The 16,126-nt window shown below is 32.9% G+C and overlaps 1 protein-coding gene across 1 annotated transcript in view; it reads left to right on the forward strand.

The window, feature by feature from the left end:
• Window positions 1–1,642: 1,642 nt before the first annotated feature.
• The window catches only part of LOC117113793 (enhancer of filamentation 1-like), a 43,294-nt gene continuing 28,810 nt past the window's right edge, over window positions 1,643–16,126 (forward strand). The window contains exon 1 of the mRNA XM_033257228.1: window positions 1,643–1,951. Coding sequence (XP_033113119.1) covers window positions 1,946–1,951 — 6 coding nt within the window. The 5' untranslated portion in view covers window positions 1,643–1,945. The remainder of the gene's footprint in view (window positions 1,952–16,126) is intronic.

The raw sequence follows: 16,126 nt of genomic DNA on the forward strand, positions 1-16,126 counted from the left end.
CAAATTTGTGTACAGCCTAGAGTGGGATCAGAATGCTTAGAAGCTGTCCCTTGTAGGCCTAGGCCCCCTCAGACTTAGCTGCATAAGCCTGTAGGCCTAGCCTAGGCCAGTGTAAGTAGAACCAGTGCAAATATATAGGAATTTGGGTCAACCCCGATTTTACGAATACCCGAATTTACGAACGGCTCTGGGCCCGTGCCGTACGTAAATGAGGGGTTCTACTGTACTATAGTATAATACATACTCCAAGTATCGAAATGCACGCCATTGTCTCAGGATTCAATATTTCAACATTAATTATGTCATCATCGAGATTCCTGATGATGACATAATTACTGTCGAAATATTGCTATACTTGGAGTATGTAATATATACTATCTTATCTGAGATTAATCGGTGGAACTTTCGGTTTTTTTGGAGTACTATTCTACGTATAGTTATTGTTTGAACAGAAATTGCACAAATGTGAAGGGGAGGAAATTGTGTATTCTGATGTGGAGATTCAGTCATCTTCTTGGTGGAGCTGAGGTGGGTGTGGATTCCTTCAGGAACTTTAGACTTCCTGACAAAATTTAGGCACAACCTTAGGGCCAATATACTATACTGCCTCTATTACACTGCCTTCATCAGAGCTTTCAAGAACTTGTTCTTTGTTGATGTCTTTTGTTACTGTATGTCTTACATTGAATATATTGTTCCTGCTAGAAATTTCGACAATATATGACAATAAATAAACCGTGAACATTTATATTATTCATTTTCATTCATTCATTTATTCTTTCATTCATTCTTTCATTCATTCTTTAAGATACATGCACTTTCTTTAATTAATTACGGATTTTGAAAGTGGTACAGTTACAAAAATAAACATCAAAATAGAAGAAAAACAACACACAAGTCAAAGTCAAAAGAAAATTCTATGTAAACCTTAGAAATTATTAGAATTTTAGAATGAAATTACAAAATGCCATTAAGCTGTTATAGCATTCATAGTATATGGACCCAGCCACTAGTGATAAAAATGTGCATTTTAACTGCTAAAAAAGCGAAAGGTATCAAGTATAATTTGAGGATAGAGAGGTAGAAAAGGAGTGATTTACCAGGTATGGTGGATGACCTTATTAAAAGAAAATGAATACTTAGAAAAGCAACTCATTGTAAAAATATGTCTGAGAACTTAGCTTTGTAATTGAAGTTATAGTTTGTTGAACAAGTAAAATAACAATGTAAACAACTCACTTCCCCTCCCATAGTCTGCAAAGAATTTCTTTTGAAATAATTTTGTCAGGTCGTTTCAGTGAGAATATTGAATTTTAATTTAGAAATGGGGTAAATTTTTCTTATTCAATTAAACTTGTTGTGGTTTTGCAAAAGAAAGTTAAGGTTCTTTTATCAAAGACCTAGTTTTGTATTCAATACTTAAATAAGGTAAGTATGGGTAGGACTACTTTATACATAACCATACCACTTTGTGAGTGTCAATAATGTTTTCCAATATCATAGATCACTTGATAATGTACTCACCCATGATTGACAGGTCCCATTATTTGAACCCCTCTTTCAACAGTGGTTTAACCCAGTGACATTTGCATGACATAAGTGAGTGTTTATTCTGATTGGAGCATTTCCTGGAGTATGAGTCATCAGGTAAGTTTGCACTCTTTACTGAGGTCATGACCTGTTGATGCACACCCTCTGCTGTACTGCTGTACCCTTTTGTACAAACTCATTACCCAACAGTTGGAACAAGTTTCACCATCGTCATCCACCGTGCTTTGGAAACTTTTACGCAATCACCCTGTGACACTCCTCCTATTCTTTTTCTTGCTCCCAAGTGTTTCTTGGATTTGCTAGCGGGAACTTTGAAAAAGTATTTTTATTCCATGTACAAGTGGATCTTTGTTTCTTGCATTAATACCTATGTAGGACGTCTGCCAGTGTCAAAATGAAGGTAAGGATTAAAAAGATAATCGTTAACAAGCATACACACTGTTGTTCATAAGCAGGGCTTACAATACTGTGGTTACATCACAAGTTAGTAAGAACCATTGAATAGCCATTGGTAGATGTCATGTGTTGGCATAATAGATGAAGATGATAGATAAGTTAATTAATTAATTGTTTATTAGGTTTAATAAAACATATTAGAGCGTTATAACCAGGTTTACAATTAGGCAGAGGATATTTTTAGTGCAACAATATACAACCTTTTGGTAAATTAGGCAAAAGTACAACATTCTAATTGATTAATTCATATGGTGAAGAACAATCTGTCATTTTGACCACTATTAATACCACTATTAAACTGGTTGCTGTATGATGACAACAATCATTGAGGCTACTGTAGTATTAAGTAGTAGCAGCATTGCTACATGTGAAGTGTTTGCTACAGTAGATAGATAATGTATAAATAGAACTTAATTAGGGATGAATAATTGTTTATTATGTTCAATACAAACATGTTGGGGTGTTATTAAACCAAGACAAATGATATTTGTCTTGATAGTACAACAACACACTCTATCTCTTTTATGGCCTTTTTGCAAAGTAGGCTATAAACTTTCTAATTGATTGTGTATGGTAAAAAACAATGCAATTCTCCTACCACTAGCTTGCTGTATGATGATGATAACGAAAACAGTTGAGGCTATAGTTATAAATGCAAACCCAATTAGGATCCAGGCACTCATAATGACCTCAGTCTGGTAGGTATTATTAAGATGTAGGGATGCAAAATGTTGTGCCTAATCATGTAGGAATAAGTTTCTTATTCCTCCGTGGAGTGTATCTTGTGAAAAAAAATTATACTTTACTCTATAAAATTTTCCTGAATAAACCTGAGACAACTACAGAACTACAATTTTGGATCAAGTTAATTGATATCCTGAGTTAACATATTATTGGAGGGACTCAAATTTTACAAATTTGCAGACACATATTGTAGCATACTGTAGGCCTTCAAAGTACAAGTAAAATTGCATTCTTGCATGTTGAGTATTTATGCAGCTACATCAAGATCAAAGTGCTAACAAAAATTAGAGTTTGCAAATAAAAATATTCAAATTCCAAAACTAAGTATTGTATATCCAGGAAGGTATTAGCCTGGTGTGTGTACATCTGTAGTACTGTATAGTATATTTTGTTCTGTTTTCATTTTATTAATAAATTTAATTTTTATAAACATCGAGGGAAATGATGATAAATTGCATCTATCAGATGGCTTCAGTTTTTATCTTATCTTTTACATAGATGGTTTCCTGTGTAATGCACAGGATTAAACCTGTTTATGACGTAGGGCATACAGCAGTAACATCATGGTTATTAGTTCAGAGAGGTGTTTATTCCCATAGGCCTGCTCAGATAGCCAATACCAGAAGTTTAGTGGTTGCTATGTCATAAAGATAAAAGACAAGCTCTTCAGGTGATTAAGTCAATTTCTTTTGTTAGGCAAGACATTGTGCAAATTTATATTGCCACCGGATCTTGGACATTGAACTTAAATGATCAAGGGGAAATTGATAGTGACAATGACCCCCTAAACTTATACACAAATACCGTAAAAGCTTGAATAGAAGCCCTATGGGCTCAATCTCGAGAGGTCCTTCTCAAATTTAAGCCCCTCTTTAGTTTGCAAAAGTAGCGTCAAAAAGATACCCATCCAGCATAGCATGGGCTTTTATACTGTACACTCTACATGAATTTCAAAGAAACAAAATAAATTAAAGACATGCTTAGTTTATTACAATAATTTAGGTGATTTAATGCCAGTTAATACACTCCATGATACAGATTGATGTTATACAGTAGTGGCCCTGTTTATTGTTTTATAGTAGTAATTCCCAAAATTTACAGCATTCATTTTAAAACGAAGCACCCTCCATCCTTCTCAAAAGTAGCCATCTCGAAAAAAAGACGAAGCCCCCTCCATACTTTTCAAAAGTAGCCATCTCGAAAAAAAAGAAGTATATGATCTGCTCATGTGCACTTTCATTACCAAGTTTTATACTACCAACTTGATACACCACATTTTCCAAATTTTATATTTAAAATTCTTTACATGAAAAACTATATTTCAAAAATGCCTTTCTTTCTATGAAAAATGGCCAATATTGCAAAAGTACATGATAGAAGATCTTTTAACTCATTTACTTAGAACTGTGTTAATTGCAATTTTACTCTTTCAGTGTTCTCCACATTGTTTTCCCAGGTCTCTTAAACTTATATTCTTAGATGTAATGATAATGTACCAGTTCAAGATTTTTAAAATTCACTGAGCTGAATTTATGTATAGTAGGCCCTTGCTATTACTGTAGAACCTATGTCGGGCTATTTTTACCACTGGTGTAATTTTACGGTGTCTGAGCTACAGTATAATCTGATTACGTAGTTTTCACCTAGCGCCAGGCCAGCATATCTGAAATTCCACAGTTTAAAGAAAATCCTACAGGTTTGGCGCCATTGTATTCTTATAGGGTATTCACAAAAGCTTGTTTATTATAGTTTTACGTCCTTAACAAGCAATTAGTTTGTTAACATGTTTAGCCGAAAGAATAATAAATTTCTAGAAAATGTGTCACATTTTGATGGTAGCATTAAATTAAAATCTGAACATGATCGTTAGTTGGTTTTTTTTTTTTAATTGCATTTTCACAGTTTAAACAGCTTACTATAATGTTGTTAGGCCCTCGCCCCTGTTCACCCAGGGGCTGTGCCAGAGATTTCCCGATGGTTCTGTCCAGGTACTCCCACAAGGGGTCGGAGGTCCTTGACAAGAGGTCCAACATGCCTGACAATGGGTCCACCTGCATCAGTTCCAATGTGGTTAAAACCAAAAGCACTCTCTGACTGTAAAAATATTGTTTAAAGCAGTGTTCTTCCCAGACACAAATGATTTTGCCTCTTTCCCAATTGTAAGTCGATCCAGCCTTTTCCAAGGATGTCCTTCTGTAATTCCCCCAAATTAGGGTCCTCAATTCCTGCCGGTGCCAACAATGTGCTTGAGTTTTTTTAGGGGTGGGGGGAGTTTAAGATCACAAGTTTACCGACCATTTTTTGTAGCAACATTTTGGACTTGTGCATTATTCCTCTACTTCTGCTTACAGTATCTGATTTCATTACAAACTGTGTTACTTGCAATGACCTGATCTAAACACCTCAACATGTACTATATAAACAATTTTAATTATTTTCATACTGATAGTTGTTAATAAGCTGTTAACCTGCATTCCTTCAAAATCGGTGCATTTGACCCTTACCATTTGTTTCTTTTTTGACTTTGTAAAAATAATAATCTGTACCTCACCAGGGATTTATGTCTGCACATGTCATTCATTAACACTGAATATTCAGTTACAAAACTTGCTATATTAAATGAAATATGCATATTTGCTAGGGTTTTTTCAACTAGTAAGTAATACAGTAAATAGTTGAAACGTTATTAATGTTAACATACCATATTTATTCAAATAAATGCCCTGGGGATTTAGTGTTGAGAAGGGTTTTTGAGGGGGGAGTTTCTTTGGTTTTTTTGTGTTTAAAATGAATACGTACAGACTAAATGTCCCTTAATTTCACTCTAAATGTGGAATTACTCTACAACACATACTGTACAGTAAGCAGTTACTGTACCATCAAAGTGTGCTATTGCGTGATCATAATGAATAAAATTGATCCCAACCAGGTTAGAAAAATGTACAGTAATTCTACTGTAGTAGCAAATTAATAGACTGTTGAGAATGGTGCTGCTTCCATTTTATCTTGTTTACAGTCATTCAGGGAGTTGGGTGTTTATTTGAGGGAAATATAACTCCCTGGGACATTTATTTGAGGAAGGTGTTTACCTCAAATGAGGCTTTAGAGCAGCGTTTATTCAAAGTGGGGCGTTTAGTCGAATAAATACGATGATTAATGTATTCTTTCCAGAGCTAACGAACCCTGACCTATCTGTTAAACTGTTAAAAATATTTTTTTTCAAGGTTGGAATTCACAAGGAATCCAGAATGTAGCTTTGAATTTTAGGCCTTGGGGTTTTTTGGCAGAAGTGATGATACTTAAATAAAAGCGAAATCGAAGCAACATGTAGAATAAAATGGCCTTGTCAATTTTTGACATTCATACTACAGTATTTGTACCTTATAGTGCACATCCTATTGGTACAAGAAGAATTCATTGTAATTTGTATGTTGATTGTTATGGGCTGCTCTTCTTTGGCGTGGGTGTTGCTTCTACAGTAGTAAATAAGCCTTGAATTTTACAGTACAGTATTGTTGAAGTTCTACAATGCTGCTTCTAAAAATTCTTAATCCTAAACTTCGTATTGTATGGCTAAGTAAACATTCAGACAAATTGGAACAAATAGTGTTTAAACATTGGTGGATTTTTTTCTGTGTATTACTTTTATATACAATTTATTAATAAAGAAGATATTAACATGAATAGCCATTATGTTCATCTATGAACACTTAGGCCACTATATTTCTCAAATAATTGGTCCATTGTAGTGTTTATTATATTAATCTTTAGCAAGGTTGACTAAATTGAATATTGTTATTGTGGTACTGTATGATTGAGCCGGTACCATTGGCCTACTATATCACTGTCCTGTCAGATACAATATTAAGTTAATTCTGCCTTTATTTTGTATCAAGGAATAGACAACTTAATGTAACTAAAATAAAGGTACATTAAAGGATAAGGGTACTAGTACAGGTATGCAAAAATAAGTTACCTGTAACATTATCATATTATTGCATTGTGGTAAGTGTATACAGTACCCCCCATCATTTCATCAAACTATGTCCTACAATTTTTTTTACATAGAATTAGCTAGAAATAAAACTAAAACTACTATAGAAATTTAGATGTTCAATACTGATTAAAACCAAGATTAAAAATAGTAGTTTCATTGTGAAATATGTTGTAAGAAAGTAGTGACTGGTCATTGGTCACTCAAGAAAAGACATCCTGAAAGTGAAATATCCTAGTAATGACTCATTACTAACCTGACCCCTAATCTAAATGACTGTCTATATACAGATACTGTAAATTGAAAGTATTTTCAATGATTTTTAAAACTTTCAATTGCTTTAATACACAGGTGGACAAAGTGTAGCTTGCGGCCCACATGTAACATGTCGGTGATTTAGTTGCGGCCCGTGAAAATAAATTAATACCCCATAGGTATAGTACAGATGTGCCATCTTTGGCTAGAAAGTCCATCACTGTATTTTTACAGTCTGATACCGATCATCTACAGTAATGTACAGTAATATTAAAACTGAGAATAAAACAGTATTGAAACTGCATGAAAGTTTTAGGAAGTGTGCTGGAAACATCAAAGTTTAGGTGCAGCCCTCTTTTATCCCCCCCCCCCCTTGCACCCCTGCATTAATATTTTCTAGGCTTAAAAATTAGACTTCCACAGACCATGAGACCTTATCTTGAACTCCCAATGTGTTAATTGAATCCTTATGGGCTCCTGGATCTCACCTTGAAGGATACTATGGTTAAATGTAGGCTGGAACATTGCAGGGCAATTTTACAAATTGAACTACATGACCCATTAAATATACAGTTTGTATTACAGTAATTTTTTTTTTTTTTTTTTTTTTTTGGGGCATATTTTACAGTACTTCATGATGATATTCAAAAGTTACCTTTAGGCCAAATACAATTACTGTAACTGTTAGTTTTACGTCCAGGATTTGGAATTATTTTTAGTGAGGGTACTATTTGCTATTTCTATCAAACTTTTCGCTGGTAAACAGACTGGTTAATAAAAGAAAGTTAAAAAAAATCAATCTTTGTAATGTATTCTGCCATTACTGGTACAGTATGTATCCAACTCTTATTATTTTTATTTCCCTTGGAAAAATGATGAAATTTTTTTTTATATAGCAAATAATACATTTTTTCATGAGGCTCCAAAATTTGTTGAGAGCAGGGACCCGCAACTAGCAATGAATTTTGGCAATTAATTTACAGAGAATTTCCTTTAATGATAATTTACCCTGTTTAAAAAAACAACCTGATAAAGTGGTCAAATGGTTTAGTTAAGTTGATATTTGTAGAGGGTTGGTCTTTCCAAATAAAATTTGTATTAGGCCCTATAAAAATAGTTTATCACCCTATCTGGGCAGGAAAAGTGATGAGGGAAGGAGGCATTTTTTTTTTTTTTTTTTGTATTTTGCTAAAGCCAAATATCACCCTTGGGTTGTTTGCTCATGCATTGATATTCAAAGTAAAACATGATTTAGATAATACAAACAATATAGATGTGTATAAGAGACAGTACTGTAAGTGTTAATAAGCATTAAAAAAAAATTTTTCCTGCACCATAAAAGACATGTGCGTGGGGTTGATAAACTAACAATTTTTTTTGGGGCCTTAATCAAGTGACAAAAAATACCCGATAGTCATGTAATTTTAGACAACCTGTATTATTTTATCATCACAAAAATTCTTTGAAAGTTTGTTAATACCAACGCTAACAATGTGAATGGCCTTTAAAAAGCAAATTCAAATACTGATAGGAGTATGAATGCATCTAAATACTGCAGAACAACAACAGTTTGCATTGCCTTCAGCTATTCCACACAATTAGCCCAATTTTTGTGTACAACTGGCTCCACTTTGTTTTTCTAGAAATCGTATATTTACTTAAAACCTCAGACTATCATTGTTATATTTAAAGCCATTTAATTTCCCCTTAAGCTGAAGTCTTTAAAGGTATTGTGTGGATCATGTTACTACTGTATAGTAGGTGATCTTGCATTTTTTACCATAGAAATATTAAAAACGTTAAATCCATTTTATTGATCCATAGATTTGTATAGACAGAATGGCTCGTGTCAGCAAATTGTTTACGTTTTAATAATTTGTGTCAAACTATTTGTTAGATATTCTAGCTTTGGTGATCCAGCAAGCCCATCCTCTTCATTGTGTAAAGGCAAAGACCTCCCAATCTATAGTGATATCAGGACTGTATATACAGTATATTTTCATTGTTTTTACCTGCAAATAAATTATTAGTACCGTTGGTCAACATGTGCTTTATTCAATGAGGGGTAATATAATGTGAAAGCGTGTAGAGGCCTTGTTGACATTACGTGCCATACATATGCAGTAAGTCTTAACAAGAGTGCGATGTACTGTAATTTATATCTACTCTAATAATTAATATACTGTACTGTACACTTTTCATTATAGAGGGGGATGAGTAAAGATTATATTGTTTGCACAACTTCTATGGTAATAATTTTTACCAAGGGACATGATTTTTTAAAAATTTGAAATATTGTAGAATAAATGGATAGACACACAGAACAGAAAGTGAATAAATTAGTTAAACAAATATTATGGGTCTGTGGATAGTAAAAATTTAGTAAATAAGTTTAATACTAATTTAAAATTAATTGAAAATAGAAATTATAATTATGACATCATCTATATATAAAGTTAAAAAAACGTTACAGTAAACTAGATAAACATATACTGCACTGTAGGTTGTCACATTCAAAGTGTAATGAATCATCTACTGTTCATTTATACTGATATTATTAAAAAGGAGATAAGGACCTTGTAAGATGCGAATAAGCATGCTTAAACAAAAGTACTGTATTGAGAAATTACTGAAACTAATTCCATCTCGTAAAGATTATTTTTTGTAATAAGATATAAGTAGTTTTTGTCATAAAAAAAATGTTATCAGCATTCTTGGACAGATGGTCTTGGATTAAGATTCCTCCCTCAGGAGTTCTATCCAGTGTAGAGATATTGTCTGGCCTTAAAACTACATCAGTTTTTATCTCTTTATATTTTCACTTGGATTGAAATATCTGATGATTTCTCGTCTGGAATCTACTTAATCTGTTTTCTTGCGTTTGTTTGCGAGTTGATGATGTGGAATGATGGTCTATTGGTCAGATTCCTGATTCAAACGACTTTAAGGATTATTTTGGTGAATGCTAACCATGAGAAAATGAATTACCTGTCTTCTCTTTATATCTCAATTATGCAATGGAAAGAGAATGAGTAAGAATATATATATATGTGTATAAAAAATAGTATATTTTAATTCTTATTTTTATAGCCAAATATAAAGCAAAGCTTACAGTCTTACATAATAATGTTAAAATTTTTTTCTTATTTACTTTATTGTTGATATATATTTACATTATCTTTTTGTTATGACAGTTTATAATCGTGGTTTATTTTTGTTGCTGATTCGATGCATACCAGTTTATTCTGAAGTCTAAATTACCAACTTCTAGTTGATGTCAAATACTTTGTATAATTCATATTGAAAGGTGTCTACTGTATATCGCTTATTGTCTTGTCTTATACTTCACTATAATATGCGAAGATGATTGAAAATTTATTTTCACACTACTTTATATAAACGTTATTATTGATATGTTTGCACGTTTTGATCATGAAGTTGTGTACCTATGGTACTACATTGGAACTAGCAGCAATTAATTTTCAGCGACAAGGAGAAGAGGTACGGTACAAAGTCCAAGGTAATGCATTAATGGAAAAGTAAAAACAATGTGAGGCACCTATCTGTACTGGCAGTAAATATATACTAAGAAGAAGAAATGAATTGAAATTTGCCTGTAGGAAAAAAGTTTCAATACCAGTGAGAAACGAAAGAGTAATAGATTTTTCTTTGTAGCATACTGTAGGCTTTTTCCACCATCAACAAGATTGTACTGTGCGACTACAATGGTTACCACAAAGCAAGTGTATTGACTACACCCTGCTTGGTGGAACCAAGTTGGATGGACCTTTGGCCATAAAAATGTAACACTCTTTTGAATTAATTATTTATTATACAGTACATTATTGTTCCCCCACATTTTTATAACACCTTTTTTCATTCAGTTTCTTAAAAGGATTTTAATAATTCATTGGTTCATTTTGGAAGATTACATTTCTGAAGATAAAAGGTCCTCAGAAATATAAAAGTAGAAAGAATATTTTTATTTAAAAAAAAATTAATGACTCATTGAATCATTTTGGAAGATTCTATTCCTGAAGATAAACCCTTGAAGTTGAAAATATTGAATTACAATTTTTTTTAATTTTTTATAAGAACAAACAAAATTTTGCCCAGGCTTAGTGTTCTTATTTTTTGGCCGATTTCAGGCTCAAAATGGTCCTTTTTTGTTCTTATTTTACATACGTTTCAAACATAGGAAATTATTATTGTACAGAGCAGTATACACTGTACTAGTACTGGTACGGGCATTTATAATGCGCCTCTTCCTTGCGGTTATGAAGCACAGTTCCTTTCCCTGGTCATTGGGGCCACATGCTAAGTTTTGCTGCTGGTAATCAGTGCAGAAGCAGGCAACCCCACCAGGTACCCATTTATACTCTTGGGTGGAGAGAAGCAATGCAGATAAAGTGTCTTGCTCAAGGACACAAGCGAAATGCACATCCAGGGATTGAAACCCTGACCTTTCCTGCTGCGCCAAACCGCTTCTACAAAGCACTGTACTGGAAGGTGAAGCGGCCCACCAAAAATGGCTCCAGAAAGAAATTGCCCCGCAAAAAAATGGCAGCGCAAAAAAGGCTGCGGTAAAAATGGCCCAAATGGCAGGTAGGTACACCTACTGTACTGTATTATAGAGAGTACTGTTTTACATAGTCACACCTGCTGCACAAAAGGTACATATATACATTTTTGGTTTTCTATGTTTTTTTAAATAAAAGCTCATGTGACTTTATACCTCAGCCTCAATTTGTTCTTATTTTGTTCTTAATTTTTAAGCAATTTCAGCCTCGGTGTTCTTATAAAATGTGTTTTTATAAAAAACTTGTTATAAAACTTATTAATAGACCAGAAAGAAAATGTTTTCCTTTAATGAGTTTGAGCGCACAATGTGAGATTAACAACGATGCATCAATAGTAACTAATCAACAGCTCCCTCATTTTTGTTGACCAAGATTGATATCATTTCATATTTCTGTTGTCACATTTTCAAGATTTCTTGTGGATGATCAATGACTTTCCTCTATTGCCAGGAAGAAGAGTAGATTTCTTTATTAAGCAAAATCTTAACATCTAATCCAGTTTATCCGATTTCTATGATTTTCAATTTATTACAGTTTAGTAGTCTTAATGTACGGTACCAAAAAATTGCTTGGCAATCTGCATAATCATTATTGCCAATAGAAAAGTTTTCACTTAAGTATTGTTCTGAAGGGAGGAAATATTTAACTTTATGTTGTTGAGCATGGTATTATACCCACCACCAGCTGACTTCTGCGAGACAATTGGATGTCAAATGGTAAACAGGTTTATAGTGGATTCCATATAATGGGGACACTTTCAGTACCAAAAATAATAGTAGTGTGTAGTTTTCATTTGTTTCTTGGCTGAAAATTCCTTCATTATAGGGATGTTCTGAGTAGGGGTTTCACAAAGAGGGTATTGGATTTTATTATAGTGAATTTATGGGAGATGGTTATTTTCCGGTGAAATTTTCCTTTCACTCAACTCGCGAGAGAATTACGACCCCTGCAAATTACATAGTGAACATACACCGGCTCACAAACCAACACACCTGTAATTATAGCTCTGTGCTCCCACAGGTAAATTTTCAATAACAGAAGAACAACTGTTCGAGTCATTCAGTTTTTCTTACGCCTACAGATGTGTGACATTACGCATTATTATTGCACTGTGTGAAATGCAACAATGCTCTTTTAATTGAAGTGCAGTTTCAGAGATCCCAGTTTTTCATTTAAAAGATTTGAAGTCCTGGAATCAAGGCTAGATCTCCTTCACCCCTTATGAACTATTGTTAGAAAGCCAGCATGAAAATGTAGCTTAAGGTTTAGCGTATTTGTTATTGGAACAAAACAATTATTTTTGGTGAGTAGTCTCTCCGAGTACCAGCCTTCAAATCATTCAGACTACTCAGGTGCGTTTAAATGACAGGTATTTGATTGGCAGTCTGGGAAAGGCCTATTGACTTAGGTTCTTGCGGAATTTGATATACAGCTAATATTGACAGAGCAGTGATGATGTGTGCACACTCTCAACTCAGTGCAAGTCAAAGAACCAGTGCCTTCAATAACACATTCTTTAAATCAATATCAAGTATCTAATTTTTAGTATCATTATGGAGAAATCTGTAGCAACCAGTTAAGACACACTTGAAAAATCAACAAGCATGCTCATTAAGTAAATTATTTTCATTGGAAAGGAATTTTGAGTGGTTTGAGTACAAAAAGTAGCTTTAAAAAAAGGGTATTTTGAGTGCTTTGAATATAAAAGGAAGAATTAAAATCCCCAAATAGGTTATTTTTGAACTTGATACAATTTAGTAATTAATATGATTTAGAAATTGTTTTCTTTTTCAATAGTTCATACACAGCAACATATCTAAAGGATGCAAAGGGGAAGCATGCGTCCCTTGAAAACTATTCTCCCCCTTATTCACCCCATTCCCATTGAAAATGTTGAAAGCAACAAATCATGCTTAAGTAGTTGAAAGTCACCTCTTATCACCTTATTTTGCTAGCTAGCACCCCTTCAAATTTCATTTCTAATTTCAGCTGGCTTAACTGAAAATTCTTTGAAATGAATTTGCTGGTTAAGGCCCAATAAAAAAAAATTATTAGTTTATCACCCTCGCGCGCATGTCTTTTATGGTACTAAAAAAAAAAAATTTGAAAAAAAATTTTTTTTTTTTGAATTTTTTTTTTTGAATTATTTTATTTATAAATTTTTTTCATTTATTTTATTAAATAGTAGATATTGTTTGCTTTATCTAAATCATGTTTTACTTTGGATATCAATGCACCAGCAAACAACCCAAGGGTGATATTTGGCTTTAGCAAACCAAATAAAAAATTTAAAAAAAGAACCTCCCTCCCTCATCACTTTTCTTGCCCAGATAGGGTGATAAACTAATAATATTTTTTATAGAGCCTAAAGTAAAGTGAACTATGATTTTGATTATACAGTAAAGACAAACTATGATTATTACAGTATATGACTAAACAGTACCTTTTGTCCAGTACAGTACATACTAAAAAGTTAGGGTTTTTTTTCATGCAATATTTATTTTTGTACAAGCAGATGCTAGTATGTATTTATTCTTGCTCTGAGAAACACATGCTATTTCGGCACTTGTCATTTGGGAATTTCTACATGACCTGGTTAATAGGTTCTATGTCAGGACCTGATGACTTCATGTAAAATGAAGAACGGGAAAATCTATATTAAGTGAAGCCTCATGTTGTAGTGTATTTTTAGTAACATCCCACTGACGTCATTCTATACTTTCCTTCACAAGCATCGTAAAAAAAAATATTTTTTATCGATATATGTATTGTCATATTGTATTTAATATCTTAACTTTCAATACGCAATTATGCTAGGCATAGGGCCTAAAAATATTTGTGAAGTCCACTAAAATAGCTTTCATAAACTCCAGCAGTACAGTAGAGATGATATTTCCTACGTGTGAAAAACAAGTCATCAAGTGAATCATGAATATTTTAAGCTATTTGACTTTGAACACACAATTATGCAAGGCCTAGGGCCTACAAATATTTGTGAACACAAACGTAGCTTAACAATGCATAAACTATAGTAGTGCAGTAGAGGTGATACCGTTTGGGCAATCCTTATGGATGAAAAGAATTAACCTCCAAATGAATATTTTTAACTGTTTGTTCAGTAGGTTTTCCTTACTGTGCCAATGGATACAATATCTCATCAGTTGTTTCAAGTCAAACCAAAGTTTAATCATATAATAGATTTATAAATCCAACCCCTTTGGGCTTGACAAATCAATTTATTCATCTACTGTATCAAGCACAATGTTAAAGAACAAACATCTAATATATTAGAAAGTTGTAAGCAAATTAAAATTCATTGTATTCAAAATCCCAGATTTTCCAACACAAAGTTTAATGGAAATTTTCTCACTTTTGTAAATGGTAGCCATACCTCCTAAACACAGACTGAAGTTGGTTAAAAAATAAAAACAAAATAAGAACAAATTTAGGCTGAAGTACTGTAACTTGTCAAATGAGGTTTTCATTTTTACAAAAACCAACAAATCAAGCTACAGTAGTCACTTATCAGTAAAGTGTTAATGGTTAAAGTTTACTGTTAAAATTCTGTTGGGCTTATCAGTACCTTACTGTATGTGCGGTAGGTGTGGACACTGTAATACGTGAATGAAGAACAAAAACAAAGAACATTTTGAGCCTGAAATTGACAAAAATAATAAGTACACTGACCCTAGGCAAAATTTAACTGGTTCATTATAAAAGCAAGTGTGTCTAAAGTCGGATTTCTTTCCTTTTCCCATATAATTGCCAGGAAGTGAGGAAGTTGTCATAGGTCGTGGATAGTTTCCGATATGGGGTAATCTTTTGTTTAAATAGGAACTGTAGTCCTGTATAATCCATTGTACTACTTGAAATATAAAAGTAATTTGTGACAGTAATGCGGATAATCAAAGACATGGTGAGAATCGATTAGGTGTGAAGCTGAAGGAAAACATCAAACGATGTGTAGGATGAAAGTTCATTCTAGAGACATAAGTAGTGAATTAAATATTTAAAATTAGATTGTGGATTTCAAAGTGTGACAAATAATTATCTTGGAGAGATATGCGTGAAGGTTTAGCCATATTGTTTCAATTAAAACATAATAATGTAATGAAAAGAAGATGACTTTGTTGAAATGACTCTTAGTTGAAATATCTGGTTGAAATAGCATTGATGTTTGTATTTTTAAGTCCAAATAAAATTGCTAGTTCTACATTCCTGCCCTCATCAACTTTTAGAGCCTCATGAAAAAAATTAAAAATTTACTATTAAAAAAAAACCAAACAATTTTGAAAATGACAATCTGAAAGGTTGTATCATATAAGTGGTGGAAACATAAATGACAGAATCATTTCAAAGAATTAATTCTTTTATAAAATACCAACCTATTTACCGGTGATTATAGGATAGTAAAATAGCAAATAGTAAATTACTATTTACTATTTGCTATTTTACTATCCTATAATCACCGGTAAATAGCAAATAGTAAATTACTCTCACCATAAAATAATTTTGAATAAAACTAAGACGTAAAACTAACAATTAA

Source organism: Anneissia japonica, unplaced genomic scaffold, assembly GCF_011630105.1.
Source record: "Anneissia japonica isolate Jap-2015-1 unplaced genomic scaffold, ASM1163010v1 scaffold287949_len505691_cov196, whole genome shotgun sequence".
NCBI classification, from domain to species: domain Eukaryota; kingdom Metazoa; phylum Echinodermata; class Crinoidea; order Comatulida; family Comatulidae; genus Anneissia; species Anneissia japonica.